Genomic DNA, 26,924 nt, shown 5'->3' with positions numbered 1-26,924 from the left:
TTATTCTACTCTGCATAGGATAGTCTTCTCTGGGATAACACACTATAAATTCTACAGCACAATCCAATTCCTGAAAATTTCAATCATCACCATCAACCTCTTGTAGAATGCTTCAAAGATACAGATATTTCAGTCTCATTTGTAAATACTGATGTTTCTTCCTTCCATTTCAGTGACAGGGCCTCAGGCCAGGCCTCAACTTGCTCCTGTGATGCAGGATGAAAGCCAGTAAAAAAATTACAGCTACCCATGTGAACAGCAATACTTCAGTAAGTCTGTGAGACAAGTGCCAAGTGAAGCAGAGAAGCGATTACAACAGAAAGAATGTTTCCCTCTGGCAGTCTCTGTCTTTAATTCCAAAATAACAGTTGTGCAGCCAAGATTTAACAAAATGGTTGAGCTAATCCCTGCTGTCCACAGGTGACTGTTCACCTGCTCCATCAAGGGTCCCTGTCTGACACCTTGTTGAGCTATTTCAGCTCACCAAAGCAGCAGGAAAGATTCAGCTCTTTAGGAGAGCATGACTGGGAAGCAGCAGTTTGGTGCAGTGAATGCTGAGTGTGGTTTCCTCTCATACCTATGCTACTGTCACAGTCAGCACCTACTGAAAAGAGCAGCCCCACTTCACCTCCCTTCCAGCTGTGCCTTCCTGTCTCCTTCTTTGTACAGCATTCCTGCTTTTGGAGGGTGAACTTTCTGCAACTTAGCTTTCTGAACTGGGTCACTGCTGGACCACACAAGAGACACTCCTGCATCGGGAAAGGAGGAGGAACTCCCAGCCTGGAAGAAGAAGGAGGATAAGATCAGGATGGCTCCCCTTCTGCCCAGACTGCCATTAGCTCAGCCTTAGCTGCAAAACGAAGCCACACACTGACCCCAGCAGCACTCAAGAACTAAGTGCATTAGCCCACTTCCTTCAAGGGAAATCCTGAAGTTCATGGGGTGAACTCAAGGCCTGTGAGCAGGGTAAGGTCTGTGCCAGTTAATTCTTGTTTAGGACAAGAGTTAAGGACAATCACAACAAATGATGTTTTTTGTGCTGTTTTCAAGCTACATTCCAAGCTCTGCTAAAGCCACAGTTTGCCTGTGGTATTGATAGGTAGAAATGTTTGTTACTGTGACTGCAGAAATGTGACACTACCATTTGCAAGTAAAGAAAATGGAAAATCTGAGCCTAAGAAGGATCTCCTGATTCCATCTGACCTCAGCCCTTCTACTTGGCTTAAAAACTTGCACTATAAATTATCACTCCCTTTACTACTCAACGTACAAGTATTGTAAGCCATCCTCATGCTGGAGAGCACACTTTTAAAGAAATACCTTTACTCTGAAGAAAGATTAAACCACGGCGTATGACCAGACAAAAACCCCCAAACCAGCCTGCAAACCTGTCCCCCAGGGCTCAAAAAGGTGAGAAGTCATTTATGTGCCCAAAACAAACCACTTAAGCCAATAAAATTTACAAAACCCAAAATAGTTTTATTTACTTTTCAGATTTCTGCCTCAATGAGACATTTTGCAAACATGCTAAGGCTACAAAATGTCCAAGTTGACAAAGACATGCAACGCTGACCATTCAATAAGTCACAGCTATTACAGGAGCAACCGTGTCCCCCTGGGCCACAGGTCCCAAAAATGGGGATGGTGTACAGTGATCATGGCAATGCACTACGCAGGACCCAGTAACCTGAGGTAGGTCATTTACAGTAAGAAAACCATGTCCTACACCAGTGTTACATCCTGATCAACAGGAACCTGTTTAAGGTTCCAGAAGATGTGGGGTCGAGGACTGCTTCCTTAACAAGTGTGCAATAAAGGAACAGGAAATATTGATGTTGTTTAATTTTAGTATAAGTGAGCAGAACAAAGAGTTAGTGTTACCCATGCCAGTGAAAGCCAACCTAAACCTCTGAGGAGTGTTAGCAGCTTCAAGGTAAAGGAGTCAGTCAGCTCAAGCAACTCTGGAAAGGCTTTCCTGCTACCACACAGGGCATGATTTGAACCTTATGATTAATTTGTTACAGATCATTCCACGAACAGTTAGATTTTGGTTGTGTTAGATCAGCGAAGCAGGAAGAGCTTGGGCTTGCTTGCATTAAAATAAACTCTGCTGATACAGTAAGAAATACTGTGTCAGGACACTGAGAAAATACAAGGCCTTAATGTGACCCAGGAGTGATTCTCCACTCAGATCACTAAAAACCCTGCTTTGGAAAAGCATCATGGGAAGCAGCAGCCGCTGCCGTGGTGAACATTAGCGATGCTCCAAATAGCTTTGATAAATTACAATGCAATAGTTACACCACAGAGCTCTTCTCTGCTGCGCTAGACAAAGATGTGACAATAAAGGACACTATTGCAAAGCTTCACTTCCACTCAGACACACAGAAAATCCGGCACTAGGAAAAGGCGAACTGTAAGAGACAAAACGGTGTCTGATACAGTCCGATAACAAAGCCAGATCTCTGGTACCATAAACTGTACAAAAATGATAGAAAAGAATATGCACTGCTATTAACACAGTGCTTATTTTAATATAAAATAAACAGCTTACATTTCCACTGTAAATATAGGCTATATACAGAATATGTATAGATATAGCTACATGTATAAAGCTTCATTATAGGCCTCTGATACATTTATAACTATGGCTCCCTGAGCCATTTGTAGAGTGCATTTAATAACAAAAAATTAGTAATATGGAATAAATACAATAATAAAAACATGAAGAGTTCTTCTGACATGGTTTTAAAAACTCTCTGGCTTGACACATTGTGCTAAAAATTAAAAGATGAAAAGGCAATAATCTGCTTGGAGGAGGAGGAGGAGGGAGAGCTGGCCTGCCACAGGCAGGGAGTGTAGCTCTCCAAAATTAAAGTGACTTTGCCCTGAATTTTAGCCCTTGACAGCAACCTTGTTCTCCGCAGCAGCAAACATAGCATAGAAGCGCGAGTTCTCATTGGCCAGAAGGGCAGACGGCGTGTCGAATTCCACAACCTAAAAGCAAACAAGGCAAGTAAAGTATGTCAGTAAAATCCAGCAGAAAATGGATTCCTACTCCTTGGACTTGTGACATGGTAGTAAAGAATCAAAAACACAGCATTCATCTTTCGATTAGACAACAGGCAGTGAAAGTACGTGCGTTTATGGATACATACTGTAACCTGGAATGCTTTGGACTGGCTCAAACATTGGAACTAACTCACAGGAAGCAACCTCTGATGGCTCTGGCAGAGGCAGATTCTATGGGCTTTTGCCTTCTCTACCTTTAAGAGTCTTGCCCACTATTCTTGCACTTAACTGCTTGTGGCTCCCAAATGGAAGCCTGAAAATAGGTTAAGCATCTGTCATGGACCTGCTTGATGGCACAAGGCTTTACGAAGGTAATGCAAACAACCACTAAGCCCCAGAGATGTAGGTTAATTCTGAGACAAATGGAGATTTGAAAACACTTTTAAAGACAGACTCTTACTCTATGATACTTTCTTGGAGTGTAAAAGATATTTTGCCCTCTGATCTTGTCACAGTCAGGCAGCAGCTGCTTGTGTTGGAGTGTTTTACCAAAGATGTGAATGAACACAGAGGATTTCCCACCCTGTAATGCTAGCTGTTGCCCCAGTTCAGCCTGTACACATGGCATCACCAGGCAACAGGGGCTGCAGCAACAGAAGCCTTTCTGCTCACCTGTCCTTGTGTTAGCACCATGATCCGATCACAGCCCAGTACCGTGTGCAGGCGATGAGCAATTGTTAACATAGTGCAGTCAGCAAACGCCTCTCTGATGGTCTCCTGAATCAGTAGGTCTGTTTCTGTGTCCATAGCAGCTGTTGCTTCATCAAGGATCAATATCTGAAAGCAGCACAGAATTCTGGATGTTACTCACAGTCATGCTTTCCCTCCCTAAACATAAAAATATGTAGAGTGGGCAGAATTGCCACGGCCAAGAGTTGTCACAACTGGCAATCCTTACAGAGTTGTGGTCACAAAGATAGTTTTCACAAACACCCTTTCAGTTTTCTTGATGTAATTGCCTTCAAAATTACCCTATATATCACACTTGCTTTCATCTTTCTCACTGTAATTATTGTTTGTCTTCTATTTCTGTAAAACCTTTCACTTTGCTGGTACAGCATGATCCCAAATTCCATTTGTAGATCACATTTTAGTGGAGTACCACGTAGATGGAAAAAAACTTGGCTCACACTCACAAAAAGGTGGAAGAAATTATCAGGCCAGTCTGACACACTATTGTTAACACTGGCAAGCAGTGCCTTTCCAATGGCAGGACATTACAGGAGCTCACAGCTGGCTACAAATGCCTTCCTAGTTGTTCTACTAATCTAATCATTGATGTGATTCCTCTGGCAGAATCTGGCACAAAAAGGCTTGTTCGTTCCTATCAGTTTGATATCTCCAGCTGTTTCTCTCATTGTTGTGCTCACCTTGCAGCGACGCAGTAGAGCTCTAGCTATGCACAGTAACTGTCTCTCTCCAACAGAAAAGTTTTCCCCATTTTCCATTACTTCTGAATCAAGTTTCATAGGCAGCTGTGCAACCTGTGGGGGAAGGAAAAGGCAAAAAATCTTAGAGCATTGCACAAAATCTTATAAACATAAATACAGATGTCCTGATAATCTTTGTCATCAAGAGAAGAGAGTGAACCTAGTCCCTGCAGGAATTCCTGCAGCCTGTGTTCCATAGCTGTATGTGCCATTTGACTTACAAGTTCAGTATAAACGTGCACATTTGACATGCACACTCACAAATATAAGTGCAGAATGCACACCTAAGGCATATATAGAAAAATATCACTTGAAGGGTAAAAATATCACTGGAAACGTTTTAACACCTTAAGAATCCCGGTGATGAAGCAGCACTCTGCTATGCTATAGACTAAAAAGAGTACACACACAGAATACATCATGTTCTCAAAAAAAAAAATCCAACACAGTCTGATAAAACAGTGGGGAAAAAGAAAAAATCAGTCAAATAAAGCATTGAAAATGAGGGGGGGGAAAGCTTTATCTAAAGTAGCTACTAACAGAATATGTTGGTTTGGAAGCCAAATGCAAACATGTATCTCACAGGGCACATGATACTTACACACTCCTTCATATGAGTTCTTTCCAAAGCAGCCCAGATTTGCTCCTCACTGTACTGATTGAAAGGATCCAAGTTCGATCTGGAAGGGGAGGCAGAAAACAACCAGAATTTTAACTCAGCACTGAATGGCAAACCAGCAGTGTGCTAATTCATCCAGACAGATGATTCACATCTAGCCTTCCAATGACAGAGTTTCCTTGCCAAGGAAATCAGATGTTCCCAGCGCACTGGCGTTAGAAGAGACAAAGAACAAGAGTAGAGATGGAAGACAAAGATAGAAAAACTTCAACCAAATATAAAGGGAAAGCAAGACTTTGCAAAGAGGATGATCACACACAGCGCTGACCTGGGCCAGTTAAAATCATTTAGCTCTGATTTTTTTTGTTTCAAAACCAGAGCAGAAGCTAGGATGCCTGAGAGCTATCACCTCAACAGGCACCTATTTGAGTTCAGGTATAAGCTGATAGATTGCTCGATCCTTCTTACCTTCTTATAGTTTGACTAACCTCACAGTGCCACTGAACAGCACGGGTTCCTGAGGGATTATGGAGAGTTTGCTTCGAAGATCTGCCAAACCAATGTCATTTATTTTCACTCCATCAATTTTAATGCAGCCTCCAGACAATTCGACAAGACGAAAGAGTGCCATTCCAAGGGAGGACTTCCCTAAAAAGGAGACAGGAAAAACAATACTGCTGTTCATACAGAGTCATGGCAGTTTTCAGATGAAATAGATTTTTAAAAGCTGTCCATGTGTAAGAAAAGTATTTTAAACTACCATTAAGTCCTGGCAAGCAATCCCAGGGTTTAAACTTGTAAGCAATTGTAGGGGCAGCTCTTAATCTCTCCTCACAGAAGCCACCCCACCCTCACTGCCAAAACCTGGCCATGTAAACCCAATACAGCATTATTAATTACTTATTTTGAATCTACATTTTGGAATTTATTTAAGTCATCTCACAAAGTCATTCTTCCCAGTACAGACTTCTAAGATAGTTTATAGCTAAACCTGGCTGCAGCATCAGTACAAAAAACTTCCAAGAGTCAAATAAGCTGCAATGAACGTAGGTAACATTCTGTGCTGCTAAGTAGTTTGGGGAGTTAAACATAATGAACATACTGGCTCAAGCATAGTAGGATATCACTCTGCTTTAAATGGAAACTTATTTTCACTATTGTTTACAGGTATCTTCCTTATGTATGCACGTGAACAGAATCCACCACTGAGACTGCTGGACTAGTCCTGTGCAACCAACAGTTTATCCAAAACCAGGAGAACCAATATGACTGACCCAATCTATTCTTTTAAAGTGGTAATTTAACTCCGCTGAGTGCTTTTCCTTACCTGAGCCTGTCCTTCCCACAATGCCAATCTTTTCCTTCGGTTTGATGGTAAAGGACACTTTTTTAAGTACTAGAGGGAGGTTCTCTCGGTACCGCATCTCTGCATTTTCAAAAACAACTTCACCTTCCTGCGGCCAGTCCAGAGGAGGAGTTTTATTCTTAATTCGAGCAGGAGCTTCCAGGGAAAGTGTCTTAAAAAAAAAAAAAAAAATCAGAGAAGTTCAGTTTCCAGTAAACAAACCACCAGAAAGGAAAACTATCAACCGCAGCTTTCAGCAGTTCCTCCCTGCAGACTCAGCCCAGATCAGTTTATGGCAGTTTCATGACAAGCTGTGTGGCTGAATGTGGGCCCAGTGGATCAGGAGTTTGCTGTGTTACACTGACCACTGCCTCAATAATGACATCAGTCCTTTTATACAACAATGTCTTTCATCACTGGAATTCATAATGTATTTTAGGCCTATTATTTATCAGCACAATCCTATTCAGTTTTGTGTCACTCTAAAGGCTGGATGCGGAATCTGCTGCATTTCTATGCCTCATTTGCTGTGCTGTGCCAGTGTCACCTCCATTGATCCTGACACAGAAGAGAATGCCCAAGTGACACATTGTATAAATGTCACCCTTTTCCTTCTCCTCCTCATTTTCCCCTGTCCCATTAAATCACTGAATCAGTCACCCCCTTCCATCTTGCTCACTTTTGCTATTTTATTCTGCTCCCTAATAGGTCCCTCACCGAGCAGTTCACCGACTAAACAGAAAAGCAGAACCTCTGAAAGCCAAACACAAGCCCTTATAGCATGTTTAGAGTGAAGCCAAGGTCACTTTCCCATATTTGGCACAAGCAGCCTCAAAGAATGGCAGAAATCAAGTCGTGGGATTCACCTTGAATAACTTACAAAGTAAAATCTCCAAATGAACCAGGCCCTGACAACTCCTTTATAGTCTCTACAAAAGAGAGATCTCTACAAATGCTATAAAATAGCATTTCTGGAGTGTGATTTTTCTCATTCTAATATAAATACTTAGAGCAGGTAATAAATTGCCCTCTGGAGATACCTATTTCCTACACTGACCATTGAGAGATCCCTCAAGGACTGTTCGTGGACATCTGCAGCATCTAGTTAGAGGCAGATTAATTGTACCCCAGGGGGTTGAGAAAAACAGCCATCTGCTACAATAGTGCTCCAGTTCTTTGAGCTTGGTCCATAACAGCACCTCAAACCCTCACTGAAAAAAAGCCAGCCCTGGGCCTTGGTAAGACCCAGGACCTGCACATTGTTCTACTGCTCACCCACCCCTTCACTTCAGCTTCAAACTAGTTTTATAGTTTCATAATAAAAATCACAGATAGTGTTGCCCTAACACTGATATGAAATTATAGACATAAGACATAATTTTTAAAAACCCCAAACAGCCTACAACTGTAGGTTTTGCAGTCTAAGGCCTGCCAGTGATAAACCCAGCCCAGCCCAGTGAAAGATAACAGGCAGTTTAGCACAGTTGTCAGCTTTTGTGGTCACTAAGTCTTCCATACACAGAAATTTTCTACTTAGATGCCACAAGAGGATTTATTTATTTAACTGGGGGACTGGGCAGGTTGGGGGTTTTCTTGTCTTCAGATTAAATCCACAGGCTACAAAAATTCTACAAATATCAAGATTTACCAAACAGATGGAGATCTCTCCCTATGAAGTTCACAGGGAACATTAAGTGACAAAGCCTTTCATCTCACAGACCAGACCCAGCAGAGGGCTTTCCCCTGGCTGCACTTTCCCCACTGACCTATGCCCGGTTCTGCACACACAAATCCTAGTTACAAAGAAAGAGTCACAGATAATCAAAACAGCTTGCTAAGCATTTAGCCTGGCATACTTCTCATGTTTAGCTGAGTACATTTGCTGTGTTTCCAACAAGAGCAATTCCTTGATTTTTCAAGCATACAGAAATATGTTATGCAAGACAGCTTGGAAAAAGTAATATGCTTATTAGGATGTAGCAGAATTACACGTAGATAAAGTAACAGTTATCTGTGTTTAAATGAAGGAGTTCCATTAGGTTTGGAATGACGGATGCCAGAAAACCATCCTTTTGCTGTAAGATATTGTATTGAACCCCCAGTTACCCCTTTCACACGCTCCACTCTTTACTGAGAGTGCCAGAAAACTTTCAATATCCTTATGTAACTCCAGTGGTGCCTGTAAGCTTAGTTACCTACCAGCTCTTGGGTCATTCATCCCACCAGTGCTTACACATGTGCTTCATAAAGCAAACTCACTCTGCAGTATTACAGCACAAGCATTAGTGCCCTTACAAGATCAGAAGCACACATTCTGTACTAAGGCAGATTATGGCAGCATAACAAGCAACAAGAGATTTCACAACAGGCAGTTGAATGCGTTACAGTCCTACCTTGATATAATGGTCAATCCTCTCCACCGAGGTGAAGCGAGCTTCTGTCTCTGAAGCAAGTCTGACTGTAAACTGGAATAAGCCTGTCAGCTGAAGAAATGAAAGACAACGAACACAAATTTTTAGATAGCTGTGATTTATTATTGAATTGAAAGATGAACCTACTGGACAGTGCAGCCAGCAGGACCAGGGCAATGACCAACCCCTCGTACTTGGCACTGGTGACACCACATCTCAAATCCTGAGTTCACTTTTGGGCCCCTCACTACAAAACACACTGAGGAGCTGGAGCATGTCCAGAGAAGGGCAGTGGAGCTGGTGACAGGTCTGGAGCACAAAACCTGGGAGGAGTAGCTGAGAGAGCTGGGGGTGTTCAGTCTGAAGAAAACACGGCCTAGGGAGGACCTTCTCACTCTCTCCCACCACCTGAAAAGAGGTTATGGCCAGGTGGGGGTTAGTCTCTTCTCCCAAGTAAGAAGTGATAAGACAATAGGAAATGGCCTCAAGTTGTGCCAGGGGATGTTTAGATTGGATATTAGGAAACATTTCTTCACTGAAAGGGTTGTCAGGCACTGAACAGGCCACCCAGGGAAGTGGTAGACTCCACTAACCCTGGAGATACTTAAAGACATGTAAATGTGGCACTTGGGAACACAGTTTAGTGGTGGGCTTGGCAGTGCTGGGCTAACAGTTGGACTCAATGGTGTTAGAGGTCTTTTCCAGCCAAAATGATTCTATGACATTTGATACAAGTACTCTTGGCACTGGGCACCATATAACTAAGGTGTTCAAGCAAGTTAATGAAACAGTTGATTTTAGAATAATCATAATTTATGAACCACTTGAGAAACCAGCAGCTTAGAAACGTTTCCCAAGAGCAACAGCTTTAAGTATGAGCTGTCAAAGCTTTTTAATTTCACCTCACTACCACGAGGAGGCAGAAGAGGCCAAACAGCAGGTCCAACATCAGCACTCCAAGCCTGCAGCTTCTCTGACTCAGCGCTGAATGCTGTTTGCTGTGAGAACACGCTGCAGGCAATACATTAAGATATTAGTTTGGCACGTGTCTGATGTACCATCAATCCTATCTCTGGAAATATCCAAGAAAATTTCAATTTTCAGCATATGCCTCAGTTTCTACTTCTTTGCTTAAAAAGAAGCAGCTTGCCAGAACAATAGCCTTAAGAACATAGGCTCCTCAGAATTTGTAATTTGACTGCTAAAGGTCATGACTCTGAATTGCTTTCCCTTGCATTACCCAAGGAGGTAATAGTATATTTTTCCATTCTAGTGCATTAAGTTTTAAGTGATGTGTTTCTTTTACCTATTAGCAATATCTGTATTAAATGAGAAATTAAATATTACAGTATGTGGACACACTCACCTGCACAGCGTATGAGATAGCCAGCCCAGCATAGGCAGGAGGGATCTGGCCATGCATTAAGACAATCATAAGGCCAGTGGTTGTGATAAGAGCAATGCTGATAATGTCCAGCCTCACAGCCAGCCAGCGCATCGCACAGCTGAACAGGTAAAACGGCGCCTGATTGTCATCCAGGAGCTCCTGGTACCTGAAACAGATACAGGAAAGGTTAGCAGACTCCATGAGCCTGGTGTTCTACAGATACCTCCAGTATCAGAGTCCAGGATAGGAAGGCTCATCGTTGACAAAGTCTCAAACCAGGCCACGAAAGCAGGGTTTGCAAACTTCCCTGAGTAATGTCAGATATGGACTTAGCTCAAACTCTCAAAAGTCACATCACCAAGTCTCTCTGTGTACAACAATAAATTATACCAGGGTGAATCAAAATCAGGGACACGCACTTTCACCACAACTTCACCTATGCAAGACGCTCCAGAAGATGCTCGTTGGCTACAGCAGCAGTGCTTCAGACTATGTTATTTTATACACAAGTATAAAAACAAAGTCTTGATAGAACTGGTGACACTAACTAAAACACACCAGTAACCCCTTAATTTACAATCCTGATACTGCAGAGCTGAGAAAGTACACTTAAGGAGAGACTCTTAAGAGATTCACAAAGCCAGTAACTAGATTTTCTGATCATCCAACTCAATCACTGTTGCACATTTGTGCAGTGCCTTAGTGCAACCAGCAATGCCAAGGGACTGCTATTTGCACCTCTACAACCTTTCATCTAAGCTGGTGTAGCAGTGCCTTTCCAGAGCTTCTGTGGCAATTCTCCCTGCACTCCCACGCTCTCGGTCTCATGACTTTGCACCTGCAAAACCCTGATACTGTTACAGCAGGTTCTCATGGGAAGCAAATGCCACTTACATGAGAATGTTTTGCCTTCCCTCACTAACATTTGTTTTGAAAATTTTAGTTTATACTGGAGAAAACCAAGCACAGAGCACAAGGTGGCCACAGATCACTGAAATAACTGAGAGATACTCTCCAATTACACACGTGCACAGAGACAAACAGCTCATCAATACTCCCACTGAGGTTTGGTTAGCATGCCTTAGGTAATGCTAATAACATCACAAGGAGAAACAACCCACAGAACGTATGAGCAGGACCTGATGAAAAGCACATACTAGTAAGGGAAAAGCATGGTCAAAAAGTTGTCCTCTCCATTACCATTGCCACCTGCTGCATTGCAGAGAACTCCAGAGGAGGGCGTTCACCTGGGACCCCACCACTATTCTTCCCACTTGGTTACTGGGGAGTTTTCCCTTCTTCTTGTTCTCCCTCATTTTTTCCCAGAAAAGTAACTTTCACTCTCAGAACTAATGATGCCATCAGCTATAGACCCCATTAATAAATCTTTCTGAATGCCAACCTGTTGCACCCTGCTTTATGCTCCACCACCCTCAGATGGATATCTAGACTGACCTGTGCAGAAATTCCTGCCCTTTGTGGTAGGCATGGATTGTAGAGAGACCCTGGATGCTAGATGTAATGTGAGACAGGAATGGAGACTGTGTGATGTTGTCCAGACGCTTGAGCTCCCGAATAAAGACTCTGGAAGGAAAGAAGCACTTTAAGTGACGTGTAAAACTACCATATGCCAACCACTACATTGCTGCACATGTACTTGAAGGTCAAAGTATCTGTACTTTCAGTCAAAGCAGCTGATGCACTTACCTAGACACAACATGCAGAACTGTGAACAGGACAATGAGGGGCCCCACTGCCACCAGGAACCAGGGGAAAACCCCAGAAATCACCCCCACACAGAAGAACACAAGGATGACGTTCTGGATGAACATTTCCGCTTGAAATGGCAAACGAACATCAACTGAAAAAGATGGAGGGAAGAGAGGAAGATTTTGAGTACAGAAAGCTAAAACAACCTAGATAGAGCAATTCAGTCCAGCTGTACATCATCATTGACAAGGACAGTGATTTCATGGCTTACTCAAATTAAAATTGTACATTTTCATTAGGGTGCTTTTACCCTGTGAGCTGCTGGTAGTCTTTCCAATTATTCCCATTTGCAGAAATAGCACTGATGGAACTCTGACCTAATTACCACCAGTGCTGCACATCAGCTTCACCCTGATGTTTTAGGTCACCCCTGCATTAACTGCTAAGAGCCTGTGTGCAGCCTGTAGGTACAACAGCAGCTGCACATTTTCTTCTTTATAAGAGAATGGACAGACCTGAAACATCAGCTGCCTTCTATCATCATAACTCAGGTACATCCCAATTCCAGCTCTGTCTATTACAAGTACACATTTGCTAGAGGGTACGATTACCCAAACAGCAAGAGACTGGAGAGTATTCAGGAATTAACTGGGAGGTCTGAATGAGGGATTTACAGCACACACAGTAAGAGATACCTTCATCCATGTCTTTGGAAAACCTGTTGAGAATCCTCCCAGTGGGTGTAGTGTCAAAGAACTTCATGGGACTACGCAGAATTCGTCGGAAAAGCTCGTCATGGAGCCTTGAGGATGCTCTGAGAGTTCCCTGACAATGCAGAAAACATCGCAGCGTTATAATGGGGTGTTTGCATTCCTGTCACTGCATCTCCTCTGGCCACCAAAACATTCTGCTCAGTTTCTCTGTCCAACCATAAGGGGTTTCTTATTGCCTTCTGTGCTTCCAAACAACAGAAAGAAGTTCTTAATTTGGGTAGAAGTTTAGCAGAAAGCATGGTGCAGCCCCAAGAGATGACACAGAAAAACCATGACTGACTTCTTCTGGTTCAAAAGTCTCTCTTGGGAGATGACCAAAGAACCACAGTGACAGCAATATACAGGAGCAGAAGGAAGGGGGGATAATAAAACCAGCATTGGCACATACCTTTACAAAGACCACACCACGAACAGCTTTCAGGATCAACATAACTGCCATAGACAGCGCATAGATGCCAGCATAGTAATGCATGTGAGGGTTATCTTTCATACTGCTGCTTATGACAGTTTCATTTCCCAAAGTCACAGTGGTATTCTGCAGAAAAATCAAGGTTTCAGTGGTTAGCTGAGTCAAGGACTAAGCATATACACATTACATGAGGTAGAATTTTACTGTCTTGTGTCCTCTCCCACCATATTTGATATTTCTTCTTTAAAGTACTTCAGTGACCTTTGAACACTTCTGCAATTTTTCCCTGGCAGAGACACCCGACTTGCAGATTTGTAACCCTTGGACTTTTTCCTACCATATCTTTCAAAATACTACCACAATATCTACTTCATTTGATTCCTAACCTCTCATTTCACACTTATTTCTTGTGTTCTTCTGAGCAATGCTAGATATTTGCATACTACCATTCCCACTACCACAGCAATATTCACCTTGGATAAGTTCAGTCTTCAAACTGTTTTCTGCCAGTATGTAGTAAATTCTTTAAGGTCACACTGTCATGCATTTTCATTCTCTCTTCTTATTTTTCATCTTTGAGAATATTTAAGGACCCCTCATTGCTTATTTTAATATTGTTGGCCATCTGCACTTTATTATTTAATCTCTGAGGTTATTAGCTTGCTCTCTGCATCCCCACTAAAAAGTCTTGCAATTACATTTAAATGCAACAAGACTTGCAATCAAAGCCCTTAGAGTGGGAAAAATCCCAAACCATTCCAGGTCATCAGAATCTGCAAAGAAATTCCCAAAAGTCATTTGACTTATAGCCATATTTTAACAAGATTATCCTGTTATATGTAAGATCATGTTCAAACAAAAAAAAACACTAAAATTAGCTTGTTGGCCCCTTTCACATTTTCACTTCCTTTTCTTAGACTAACCAAGACAAGGAACAAGAGGGCAGTATAAAGCCACATGAGCTCTTACATCTTTCTTATTACTGGAGCTCTCTTATTCTTGGAGATTAACTCCCTAGTGAGATCACCTCCTGGGGAGCCTGAGAACTTACTTAAATTAGGAAGCACCATTTGGTCTCATAATACTGCTTGGGATTAGTCTAGCTGAGCAAACCCCCTGACCATTAGACACAGGAGTAGAAAAGCTATTTAACTTACTCCACTGCCTTGCTTGATCCAGAAACTCAGCCACCAGTTGCTAAAAGCTGTGCTGCCCACATTCAGCACAAACAGTGCCATGATGATGAGGAATGCAATTGGGCCTCCAGCTGCCTGAATGTAAACACCATAAACAGACCAGGGGACAGAGCCTTTGCCTTTCTCTTCCAACTGGACCAACTGGCCTGTGAAACAACAGAGGAAGAGGGATTGAGGAAAAGGAAGCTGTTCCATAAAATTGTAAATTTGAGAACACACACAAAATTAGTAATTTTCAAACTGTACAAATTACTGTCAGAAACACAGACTTTACTTAATACGTAGAACTCAATGGTTCAAAGAGTCTTTGAAAAAGTTCTATTTCCTCTGCAGAATTTATGTCATGGTATGTCTGAAAAAGCATCATTAGCACAGACTTAAATGTTAGGCTGGTATCAGCCTCACTATTGCTTTTTAAACCCTGAAGTTCAAAGTTAACATTAAACAGAGAACTACAGAGGTCAGACCTCCCAGTTCTTCATAGATAAATGCCATGTTCTGCCTGGGCCTCTGAGTGCCAAGCTATACACATTGCCCTCTTAGGATAGGAGGGAGAGGTAGTGTGGGAGACAGGACACAACCAGCTCCTTTGTGCCGGTGGCATCTGACCAGCAGCAGCCTGATTGAACTTAAGAACATTGTACAGGCACCCAAATTTAACGTGTTAATGAATGCTCTTTGCCCACTGCTTGTGTCCTATCAACCATGCTGAGTGACTAGGATTGAGACAGCTTTCAAAACCTTCACAATACACTTTTAAAGGAAATGTTTTGAGCTTACTGGAGGACAAAATTATTACAGTCAGAAATTTGATTACATAGTTACCCTCCTCTTCCTTCTTTACAACTTTCTCCTTCTTCACAGACCCTGTTTTGGTACTTTTATCCTGGGGCCTTTTCAGTGAATTGTTTGTGTTCTTCTTTATATTAATCTGCAGGAAAACAATGACACTAAACATATTGGAGTAATTTGCTTTGACATTTTCATATCTGAACCAAAACCGCTAATAAGTTGCCTCCTAGGGACAAAGGCTTTCAATAGCTTAGCATTCATGTCAAGGAGGAAATTAACTTTGCTGTTATTACAGATAAGTCCCATCTCTGGTGGACTACGTTCTCCTCCTCTATCAACCTGAACCACTACCAACCTGTATTAAGAGCGTGCAAGGTTAATTCCCAGAATAAGTGACATTAGGAGTCTACATGGTAAAGGAATGACATTTCTACTACTGAGAGAAAGTTATAATCCCCTTGATCCTTGTAAAAATAACTGACAATTTTTTTAAGAGGCTTTTTCCCCCCAAACACCCTAGTACTTCAGAGACATTTCTTGAGACCTTTCCTAAGAACAAAGTCAGGTTAACTTATCTTCCAGAAATGAAGATAAAAAACCCACTAAACTGCACACACAAAAACACTGTTCTAAAGCCAGCCATGCTCCAACAAATGAAAGTTACTACCTATTCAGAGACAGACTATGTTAACCAAAACCCTCTACACACCAGCTCCAGGGTCATCTTCCCACACTTTATGTGAGAAGAGACATCTCACATATCAAACCACAGAGAATCTAACTTGATCATCCATTTCTTCTTATCCCACAGGGAATGCAAATTAATGCTCCTTCCATGAGCTAGTGTTTACAGAGAGACACAGAAGGTCAGCCAAGCGTGCAGACTGAAGAACCTCTTCTTAACTGTTATTACATTAATCTTAAAGGGGCAGAACTATAATCTTCATGCCTCAAAGGATATGCAGAGCAATGCATTATATCCTTTTGCTTCTTTCACAAACACCTCACAGGAAAATATTTCACCAAGCACCTTCTATATCTGTATTTCTCACAATGCTTCCCTCTCAGAGACCTTTTTTCTTTTTCCAAAGGTCCACAACTTGTGAATAAGGAGCCCCTTACCTCTCAAAAAATAAACTGCTTATCTACTTTTAATCTCTTCTTGATAAAAGAAAATGCACACAAAACTTAGAGAAGTAAGTTACTATAAAACAAAAGGCAAAGGTCTTTACTGCAAAGATTCACTTCAGAAAACAAAGAGGAGAAGGGTAGGAAAAATTAAATTGCTGAAAATTTAAATGCTTGTTGTACTGAAGGGTTCTTGTTATTTTCTAGATTTACATTTTTTTGCAAACACTAAAATACTGAACACATATCTAAGTTTACAGTCACAGACCCTTTTAATAAGAGTAGTAGTGTCAATCCACAATTTTTTTTTCCTCAAAACCCCCTAAAACATAGCATTTTCAGTTACATTTCCAAAATACTGCCATATCTAACTTTTTACAAGTTGTGTCACTTTTGCTGTGCCTCAGTCACACTCCACTGAAAAAATAATAAGCCAGTAAGAATTTTTTCAGACAAAGGTTGTTCAAGGTCTGTGCTAATTAGAAGTAAATTAAGGAGTGGGGTGTACAATAAGAGGGACAAACTTCCTGCTCTGAGCATCACCAGGGGAGACACTACATTATTTTCACGATCAACTCATGAGCTCCTTGGCAGAGTCCCCTCTAGTACACATTCCCTAAAACAAACTGTTACTGCAAACACAAAGTGCTAATGAAGCACAGATTATTCTGTAGGAAATCTATTGGTCAGATCAACACATATGTGAAGCCCTTTTCCAGTCTTCCAACCATATCACTTGGTTCATCTCATCAGAACAGTCAGCATTCAGAGCACTTTAAGGTAAACAAACAAGTACCTCAATATGTGGTGTTTCTCCCAGCTGTAGGCTATTAAAAATAGTTGCATAATCCCCATTTAAATTCATGAGTTCCTCATGACTTCCTCGCTCAGTAATGCAGCCTTCTTTCATGAAGATGACTTCATCACAGTCAACAAGATACTGAGAAAATGGCAGTAAGAACAAGTCTCTGTCATTATATCTGATAATCAAACACACTCCCACATAATCCGTCCCCTTCTCCAAATTTATAGATGCTTGTACACAACACCTATTCCCATGTAATAGACATCTGATTCTCAAAGATCCTGCTTTGACCAGAGCACAACTGCTCACATGATGCAAATAAAAAGTGTTTATGTTCTAACAAAGCAAATCTCTTACAGAAGACATGATTCAGGATACTTAACACTGCAAATACTGATAGACTATGTACTAATATTTCTATGTACAGAAGATGGCAAAAAAAAAAAAACCACCTCAGAATACATCAATTCTGATTTTCTGACACCAAATCTCTGTGTTTTCTGATGTGATGAAATAGATTTATAGCACATTAGCAAAAGTGTTTTTGCACAGGATATTTATTTCTCTGGTAAATTTTCTTTAGCCAAGTGTTACCAGTCCCAGTCAGACACCAAGCAGCACAGATATCAGATAAACAATTAGACTGTGCTCAGTGCATATTTGCAAACCTAGTTTGTAAATGTAAACTATTCTACAGATAGAGTTGTGCTGTTACAGATCAAGGCATAGAAATTTCCAATATGAAGGCAACTGATTAAACACCATTTCAACAAAGGCCAAGAAAGGTATGAGAGATGCAGTACCTGAAGCTGATGTGTGATAAAAAGGACTGTCTTTGACTTCAGGTGTTTCCTTATTGCACTGTTAAAAATGTGATTTCCAACATGAGCATCTAAGGCACTAAGGGGATCATCAAGGATGTAAATGTCCCTGTCACTGTACAGGGCTCGAGCCAGACTGATTCTCTGACGTTGTCCTCCACTCAGGTTAGCCCCTCGTTCACCAATCTGCAAAGAGACACCCATTATTTTATCTCTGCAGCAACACAGATACTCAGAGCTTAAGAGGTGACCAGAATGAAGCAGATCATAATATATATACATATCCATACCCCCACAACATTATATATGAATACATATATATTATAGTTTAGGTGTCCACTTTGTGAAATGTGTTAGACATTCAAACTCAAGGTTAATATGCTTCAAATGTGGCAGTACTTTTTTTGCTTATTTTACCTTGTTTGTACTAACATAGCCATGCTTTTTTCTTAGCTACCTTAAATCAAGTTCCAATAGGTCCGACTAAGGCAGCTAAATTTGCAACACGACAAAAAACTCCCAAACTGTCAATATCTGAGCAAAAAACATGGCCCAACACTCAGCAGTCCAGGGCCTGCATAGTTAAGCCCAGCTTAGCTCATTTGCACCCAGACTGACGTAGCCTCAACTACAGTCTAATCTGCCAAACCAAAACGCTTTTCTCCATCTACTAATTCATTTAGTATAAGCAAAACACGTACCTCTGTCAGGTCCCCATTTGGAAGAATGGCTAGGTCAGGCCTTAGACAGCAACCATTCAGCACTGTATTGTATCTGAAGAACAATCAGATAAATAGTAAGAACGTGCTTTTTCCCCCCAATTATTTAGCTAGTACAGCATTACCTCACTTTCTACACTAATAGCAGATATTACAACAGCCTAAAACAAATCATCTGCCTTGGATTCCCAGAAGGAAATCAAGAATAATAATTAACCACCTACTTCAGAAGCATTGTGAAGATAAGGAGACAATTTCTTTCCAGGGATAGCTGGCACAGGCCACAGGAAAGACCCCTACTGGAGGAGGGCCATGGAAGATGCCAATACATTGCAAACAGCAGTTGTTGTGTTCAAAGGGGGAAAGGCCAGGACAGCAAGAGCAAATACCACTTCAGTGCTGCTCCACAGCAGCTGCCAAAAACAGAGGTCAGGCAGCACCCCAGCACAGCCTCAGTGCTGATGAGCCATGACAGGCACACTGACAGCCACCAGACACAGCAACCACGTGCAAGAGAGGCAGGCTCTTGAATGGGACTTAAGGCAGAGACAAACCCCAGAAGGATATATAGGCTTTATCTGCAGTGTGCTCTGCATTACATTTTTCCCACACTTAGGTCAAGAATTACTAAGCTCTCATGAAAATCAGCAAACCTTTCTTCATCATATTCCTTGCCAAAAAGAATGTTGTCTCGAAGTGTGGCGTTGAGAATCCAGGCCTGCTGGGCCACATATGCAAATGTTCCACTTACTGCAATGCTCCCCTCCAACAGGGTCATCTGCAATTACAGATAAACTGTGAAATTATGCTATCCCATGTTTAGAATAGACCTCATTCTACAGAGCGCAAATAACTGAAATAGGAGATGGGAAAGAGAAGAGAAGAATTAGTCAAAACAGAATTTCTCACCTGTCCTAAAATTGCTGAGATCAGTGAAGTTTTTCCACTCCCCACACTGCCACAAATTCCAACAAGTTTTCCCTAGACAGAAAAAAAAACAAAAGAAATTGTGTACTCATTTCTTACATTCTCCATCCCTTTCAGAATTTGGACTACCTTTAGTACCTCTGAGGGGAGAAGTGGACATTAATAACACTGGAAAGGGACAGAACAGGCAAAAAAGCAAGAGTCAGCATTTTAACTCTCAAATAGCACGGAGTGAACACTATCCCACAGTGAAATAAAACTGAAATCAACTCTACAGCTTACCAGGCCTGATACAGGCCCAGAGAATCAATCAACCAAAAGCAACAAGGCCCATCTGAACAGAATGCATCAAGATGCTTCTGAGAGTGGTAAGGAAAGATACAAAGAGGGAAAGTCTGAAAGAAAAAGTAGAATTTAGTGTACATGGGTCCAGTGAAACTCCCTGCCTGTGAGATCCAATTTGCTAAGAAAAGGGCAGAATTCAGTTGCTTTGATAAATTTCTCTGCAATAAAATGGGTGAGTTGATACCCACATTAAACAATTAATTTATCAAAAGTGTTTTTGTTCCTTTTGTAAAAAGGTAAAGTGAACAAAACCAGTATATAGCCACTTGTGGAACACGTTGCTGACCTCCTCTTGATAGCAAACTTCTGACAGAAAACTAGCCTTTATGTTTTCAAGCAACTGTACTCCTTTGTGAGGTAATTTTTTAAACTATCTTCTCAACAGTTTAAAGTAATACAGGGTTTTAAAAGTTTAAAATAGTTTGAACTGTCTGTCTATTCATATGACTATAGAAGAAAATTAAACCATAAACATCTTGATAAATGTATGGATCCTGTTACTACAACATCCAACTGCCAGAATGTGAAGCTTCTATTACATATTAAGTTCAATGTTTTTTCTTTACCATTTTACATGTTTTTACCCATCTTGGAATGATGACTCCAAATGCTTCTAAATTCTTGAAAATCTATGTCTTTCTACCGCACGAAAATTCTCAAGGAAGAAAATGGCAGATTCTCCAATGAAAAGTACTGTTTATGCTCTATTGGAACACCTAATTGCCTAAAATGTTCACCCAGAATATAGCTGAAACCCTGCAAAATTATCAGACCACTGCAGGAACACATTGCCCACCTGGCACCCCTACTGCCCTGTGGATTTTTTCAGCTCAGTGGCTCATACCCTGTACTGAGAGCTGCAAACCCCTCAGCTGAATGTGGAAGCTGTACAGCCTGCCCTTGTTTCACAGGCTGTTAGCAAAGATCTAGTTTGCTAAAATGGCACAGCTGTTTACAGCAAGATCAGACACTGCATCCTGGATACTGCAGTTGCCATGGATATTACAGGAGAGCACAAAAGCAATATGCTCCATTTCATGTGAAAACACACAGCTCTCTATTCCAAGGGACAGCTAAAATGAGGCCTTTTGAAAGCTCAGATTTCCTCCTTTCTTCTCTTACCTTTTCTATCTCCAAGTCAATGTTGTAGAGAGTCCTCTGAAGCCGAAGGTTAACCAGGTGGATGATTTTGTGCTCCTCTTCAGGGCTATGATGGTCATCACTGTCCACTAGAAGATGGCCCTTCTGCTCTGCCAGCACAGCTTGCTGTCCCTCATTCTGCAGCTTCATTTTCTCTTTCTTGCCCTTGGTGACTTTCTTGTCTTTTTTCACTTTGGGGGTCAGCTTTGGTGAGCTCTGGACGCTGGCGTGGGAGAAGTCCCAAGCCAAGGTAGCATTTTTCACCTCTATCGCGGTGTGAGGATTGGCTGGTTTTTTCTTTATCATATGAACCTCTTCCATTAGAAATAAACTCTGATAGGAGTTGTGAGAGAGGTGTAAAGATGAGACACCTGATCAAGACTGGGAGACAAGCTTACGGCACACTCACGCAGCAAAACACATCAGGCTATATAGTAGGAGGAAGCTGAAGAGCAAAAGGTAGCTCATTAGTGTAAACTAACTCCAGGTCTGCTAAGTGGCTGGGGCATTCCTGGATGTGGTGGAAGCACTTAGATACACTCAGACTTTTACAGAACTGCAATACTCTGGGAGTTTGATATGACAGGGGCTTATTCCTTCAACACTGTTTGCAACTGCAGCTCTGTAAGCTCCAGATTAAAAACATGTGAGTAGAACACATGGGTTGGAGAGGAGAGGTCACTTTGAGGCAAAGTGACTGACTTGTCCTGCACACCAACTCATTAGGGAAGGAGAGGGAATGGCTTTTAACTTCAGCCTTTAACCTTCAACTTTTATGCTGGGAAAAAGTCATCTTGCACAAATGTAGCTGACCTATCTTGGGCTGCCTGACAATAAGAAGTAAGTAATTAGGTCCACTGTATCATGTTTTCCACCACATCCATCAGTATTTACAATCAACAAAGGTTAGGAAGACATTTTTCACACAGTTTAATTACAAGATAAAATGTTTGCCACTTACATACTTTGTTTTGAACTAAGAAGCCTTTTGTGACTAAAAACTTTTCAATTCTCCGCCTTATTTACTCCTGCAATTGCTACGCCTGCATCACACATTCATAAGAAAGCTTATACTCATTTACAGAGCCAAAAAGTCGGTTACATTTATACTGTGATGGGAGAGTATTCCCACCTTGTGCTACCTTTCCTACACAGATTAAACAGTTTACAGCCAAACTGGGAGATAATACAATTTCCCCTCTCCTTCTCTTCTCTCCCAAAAAACTCCCTCTGGTGCATTTGGATTTGAGAAAGGCTGATTTAGGGTGACTCAGAAGATGAAACAAAATTGCTCAAAAGCAATAGGATCTCAAAATCACTTTACAGATCCTGTTCTTTTCAGACAAAGGTTTGTTTCATGAATGCATTACACAGAATTCATATACTTGTCAATGCCTAGGAAAATCTCTAATTTGAAAACTGCTATTTTCTATTTTAAAAATTTCCACAATGTGCAATGCACTGTTATCTTCAAAAGAGAAGAGACAATAAAGGTCTATTCTCTGAGTTCATGAAGTACACACAGTGTATTCATCCTTCAGTCCTCATGACATAAGACTGTTCATCCATTATAAGTATTTTAAATTTTCTGCCATAGTTTCTGTTTCGTCAGATCACAACTGCATTTTATCCATATAGTGGAGTTTCAGTCACTTAATCTGGTCTGGAAATAAAAATCCTCAGTTTTTCATGACCACAAATAAAACTCCAGTAGTTTGGGCAAAGCTGCCTACAGAACTCATGACATTTCCAAAAAAAGAGTTTATTAGCAAAACATGAAATATCACTGCAGACATGTTGCACTGTCTTTTCATGCAGATGGTCTTAAAAGGGAGTTAAGAATGATTGTACCGTGAGCCACCAAGTCCTGCACTCTATCTCTCACTGTGGCCAACATCAAAATCCTAAAATCATTAAATTAAAATTCTTACACTGGTATTATTCTTAAACTTCTAATAACCCTTCACTAGATTTTTATCTCTTTTGAAGAATCCAATAATCTGGAGTGCTAAGTGTAAAGAAAAAGAACTCCTCAATCACATTAAAAGTCACATTACCTCCCAAGGTATCTACTCCTGCATCTACTATACGCATACAACACTCCACATTTACAGTGAAAACTTCAAGGCCAAATGATTGCTTACCTTAAATCTGTCAACAGAAACAGAGGCCTCAGATAGAGACTTCACTGAGAACGGAGTTACTTTGAGAGCAAAAGTCATTGAGTTAAAGACAGTGACCACTGTGAATGCCTAAAAATGAGACCAGAAAGAGAATCCTATTTGGATGCCATAAAAGCTCCAGCCTTCTAAAATGTGAAATGTCACAGCAGCAATTCAAAGTTGTAGAAAAGGCCCAATCCAAACCTAACCATTTAAATACTCAACATATTCTCAAACAGCAGGAAAAACAAATCTACTCAACTCTTTCTCCAATGCTTTGTAAAAGACCAAGACAGACATCTTCAGTGTTTGTAGGTCTAACAAAAGCAGCAGCTAGCAAATTCTGCCTTAACCTACTACTTGTAAAGACACAAGTTCAAATCTTGTTTTTAGAATCCGTGCTGTTTGCATCCAAGCACACTGCAAAACAAATACATCCAGTAATCCCAGTGCCCTGTCTGAACGCAAACAGGAAGGTTCATTTACATTCAAGTCAAAACCTGTTCTGAGGAAGGTCAGGACAAAAGAGCACTGAGAACTTTTTGTGAAAAATATAAGACTAGACCTGCTGGTGTCACATCCATCAGATGTTTACTCCTGTGAGCAAGACTACAGCCTGACCATGGGGGCAAGCCACATGGGAAATGGCTTAGCAGAAAACCTACAGAAGGGATAGCATAAAGAATATTTTCAACAGTGCAGTGAGTTACCTGAGCTGCTGTAAGGTCATAGCCAAGGATCATATGGACAGAAAAGGTCACCACGCTGGCAATGACTACAACTATGGGAGCCACTCCCACAGTGATGCTCTGGAAGTAGCCCGCACGCTCCAAGATTTTACGTTCCTCCTCACGAATTTCTAGAAATATAAATGGGGCACCATTATTTAAGTATGATTTGGGGGCTACACATACACACAACAGATGCTGCCACAACATTATAAACACTGAGTAAAAGGCCTAACTCTAAGCTTTAATGTTTATGACATTATAACCTTCTCATAAAGACAGCAGTTATAAAGAGGAAACCATAATGGTCTGTAAGTCTCCATGAGAATACAGGCGGTTTTTTTACTTTATTTAAAAATAGAGCGGCCAGTACATTTATTAAGTGACAAAAGAGGAACAAAATTTAAAAATTTAAGATTAGTGCCAAGACACAAACATCATTATGCTAGAAGGTGAAATTTGAGAAGCAAGTCTGTTTGTCCAACCCGTTGTGCATAAACACAGGAAGCCCAAAGGAACAGTGTTCTTATACTGCACGTCCATCAGCATCTACGGTACAAAGTCAGGACACAAGAGACTACCAAGTAATGGGGCATCTGCACAAAAGGAAACAGTTATAGACTGTGTGAACTCACTTTGAACATTCTGAGAAAATGGTTTGACCCAGGCATACATTTTAATGAATTTAATGTAATTAAGAACTTCGTTCATCTTTTGCACACGCTCGTCTGTTGTTGCTACGCATTTTCTTCTGAAATAAGCTGTGAGGCGCGATACAAACATCTGAAACAGAGGCAACACCATGCAACATTAATGGCAACTCAGAAAAAGCAAGTACATTCAACTCCTAATCACCAGAGAAAACCAATCTTGAATCTGAAAAAGGGATTCAGGCATAGGGCAAGGCAACTGCTGTTCTAACATAAAACATAGGCTTGAAACACCATTGATATCCTCCCACCCCATCTACACTGAGCACTAGACTCACGATAGCAAATTTCAACAACAATATGTGAAAATAAAGGTGTGTGCTTTTACCAACACTGAATAGTACCTTCAACCTTTGTTGAAGTTTCTGAAGCACAAAGATTACAAACACATTAACCTAAAGACACACCAAGTTGACCCTCATTGCAAACGCACTTTAGAACCTATTTTAGCCAACCTTTCAACCCCGTTCTTAAGGCAAAAGAGCAAGAAGGTCTTTGCACAGCCAGATCAATTTCTACTCTATGCCAGTGCTAAGAAGGTAGTAAAACAGTTTTAACATTTTTACTACATCAATCTAAACATAAATAGTTGTTTATGTGTTTTTAAGTACCTGCCACTCTTACATTCATCCCATTCCTAGTCTGAAATTCAAACCTAACAAACTACTTTAGGAAGCTTTCAGCTCCTTGCCCTTCTTCATACTCCTGCAAACTCTTTTGAAGTTCCCCCATAAATAGAGAAGACTGTTGAAAAGAACTGGAAAACATGATCAAACTCCACTTCTCATTCCCCTCCAAAATATAATTCCCATCATGTAATCCTTACTTTTGGCCAGATATATTGGACCATAGTGAACCTCATGGTATTCAGCCTCCATGCTTTATAAAACACATATTATGAATAGAATGACCAATCTTCAGCAGTCTTTTAGGCATTTTAAAAGGCAAGAAGATTTTGGCTTGGACTAGCCTATTTCACAGCTTGGCAGAGGCAGGAGTAACTCAGCAAGAACACCCTGAGCCAGCTGTGGTGCTTTTCAACACCTTCTTTGAAATCAAGAACAACACTGCTCATGCAACACCGAGCTCCTGTACACAAGTTGGAGGCCTCATGTCCTTCCAAGCTCAACCACAAGCACCTGAGCGTTCTGCAGTTTAATTTAGGTATGCATATTAACCTCAGCCAAATCTACCAGCTTTCCTAACTCCATTTTCTAATTTTACAATTTTGAGCTTTCTGGTTTCCAAATCTCTGCTTCATGCACCATCTTTAGAAACACCTTCTGTAACATGCAGTGCCATAAACGAGCTAAATTTAGCACATTTCAACACCTTTATTCAGAACTACACATATGTCTGACCCAAGAAAAAACGAAGCAAGTCTTAACTCTTTCCAACTCACCATTGCTGGGTAGAAAAGGATGAAGACAGCGGAGCCCAAGAAGCCTGTTGGACCCAGAATAATCACATTATAAACCATTCCCAAAATGGCCACAATAGGGCCTCCAGCCAACAAACTGCCAACTGCTGCAGCTTCAAACATCCTCTGACCATCATTGGAACATACATTTATGAGCTGAAAAATAGACACGACACATCATTCAGATTTAAGGCACAGCTCATTCCCAAGGGAACATATTGCACATCCCTTTTCACACTGCAACTTCCAAAACCATGCTGCAACTTACCTCTCCAAGAGACTTCTCCTTGATGTTCTTCAGCTTAAGAATTTTCTTAAATGCCATTGTCAGGACAGCTCCACGCAGTCTAACCCCCGTGCGGTAATTCAAAGCCCAGGTTAGCGCCAGGGACCAAGATCGCACAACTTCCGTCATAAAGATGCCAAAAACTAAAAACAAGCTGTACTGCAGGTTGGACTCACTCTGTTGGGTATACTCCAAAAGGTGTTTCACAACGAATGCCTACAGGAAGAAATGCAAGCTCGCATGAGCACCCCATCATCTCAGAAGACCATGCAACAACTTTATGTTAAGTTAGAAATAAGTAGGCTACTCTGCTTTTAAAAGAGCCATTTGAAATAGAAAGCATCTTCTTTCCAGAAGTAAAAGGTGTCAATACAAGAAGTACTGTAACACAAAGCCCTGCTGAGAGCCAAGCACTGAGTCAAATTTAGTAAGTAGAGAGAGTTTAATTTGGAACCATATTCCTCGCAGCACGCTTCTAATCCTCCGTGTCTTCTAACTTAACATAAATGTGTCAGTTAGCTGAAAGCAATGCATTATCATATAGAAGAGTTTTAAAATATAGTCACTACTTATACATCTGGACACATTA

At 41.1% G+C, this 26,924-nt stretch overlaps 1 protein-coding gene across 5 annotated transcripts in view; it reads right to left on the bottom strand.

Annotated features, from left to right (window-relative positions):
* Positions 1–508: 508 nt before the first annotated feature.
* Positions 509–26,924, bottom strand: part of ABCC5 (ATP binding cassette subfamily C member 5) — a 44,630-nt gene continuing 18,214 nt past the window's right edge. For 3 of the 5 annotated variants that reach the window (XM_029960782.1, XM_029960785.1, XM_029960786.1), the window contains 26 exons: positions 26,318–26,551; positions 26,032–26,205; positions 24,555–24,702; positions 23,902–24,050; positions 23,174–23,281; positions 21,012–21,362; positions 19,527–19,598; positions 19,271–19,395; positions 18,600–18,672; positions 17,881–18,084; positions 17,069–17,212; positions 15,178–15,283; positions 14,314–14,498; positions 13,136–13,282; positions 12,670–12,799; positions 11,972–12,125; positions 11,720–11,848; positions 10,244–10,430; positions 8,860–8,949; positions 6,449–6,638; positions 5,610–5,769; positions 5,104–5,182; positions 4,443–4,556; positions 3,685–3,849; positions 2,914–2,997; positions 509–780 (listed from right to left, as the gene is read on the bottom strand). In XM_029960782.1, coding sequence (XP_029816642.1) covers positions 625–780; positions 2,914–2,997; positions 3,685–3,849; positions 4,443–4,556; positions 5,104–5,182; positions 5,610–5,769; positions 6,449–6,638; positions 8,860–8,949; positions 10,244–10,430; positions 11,720–11,848; positions 11,972–12,125; positions 12,670–12,799; positions 13,136–13,282; positions 14,314–14,498; positions 15,178–15,283; positions 17,069–17,212; positions 17,881–18,084; positions 18,600–18,672; positions 19,271–19,395; positions 19,527–19,598; positions 21,012–21,362; positions 23,174–23,281; positions 23,902–24,050; positions 24,555–24,702; positions 26,032–26,205; positions 26,318–26,551 — 3,858 coding nt within the window. In that variant the 3' untranslated portion in view covers positions 509–624. Of the gene's footprint in view, positions 781–1,458; positions 2,998–3,684; positions 3,850–4,442; positions 4,557–5,103; positions 5,183–5,609; positions 5,770–6,448; positions 6,639–8,859; positions 8,950–10,243; positions 10,431–11,719; positions 11,849–11,971; positions 12,126–12,669; positions 12,800–13,135; positions 13,283–14,313; positions 14,499–15,177; positions 15,284–17,068; positions 17,213–17,880; positions 18,085–18,599; positions 18,673–19,270; positions 19,396–19,526; positions 19,599–21,011; positions 21,363–23,173; positions 23,282–23,901; positions 24,051–24,554; positions 24,703–26,031; positions 26,206–26,317; positions 26,552–26,924 lie in introns of those variants that run through there. The other 2 variants (XM_029960783.1, XM_029960784.1) reach the window with 2 other exon arrangements.

The sequence above is a fragment of the Manacus vitellinus genome, unplaced genomic scaffold (assembly GCF_001715985.3).
Source record: "Manacus vitellinus isolate BGI_N305 unplaced genomic scaffold, ASM171598v3 scaffold_29_pilon, whole genome shotgun sequence".
Lineage (NCBI taxonomy): Eukaryota > Metazoa > Chordata > Aves > Passeriformes > Pipridae > Manacus > Manacus vitellinus.
The sequence above is the reverse complement of the archived record's forward strand: the minus strand, read 5'-3'. Positions and strand labels throughout refer to the sequence as shown.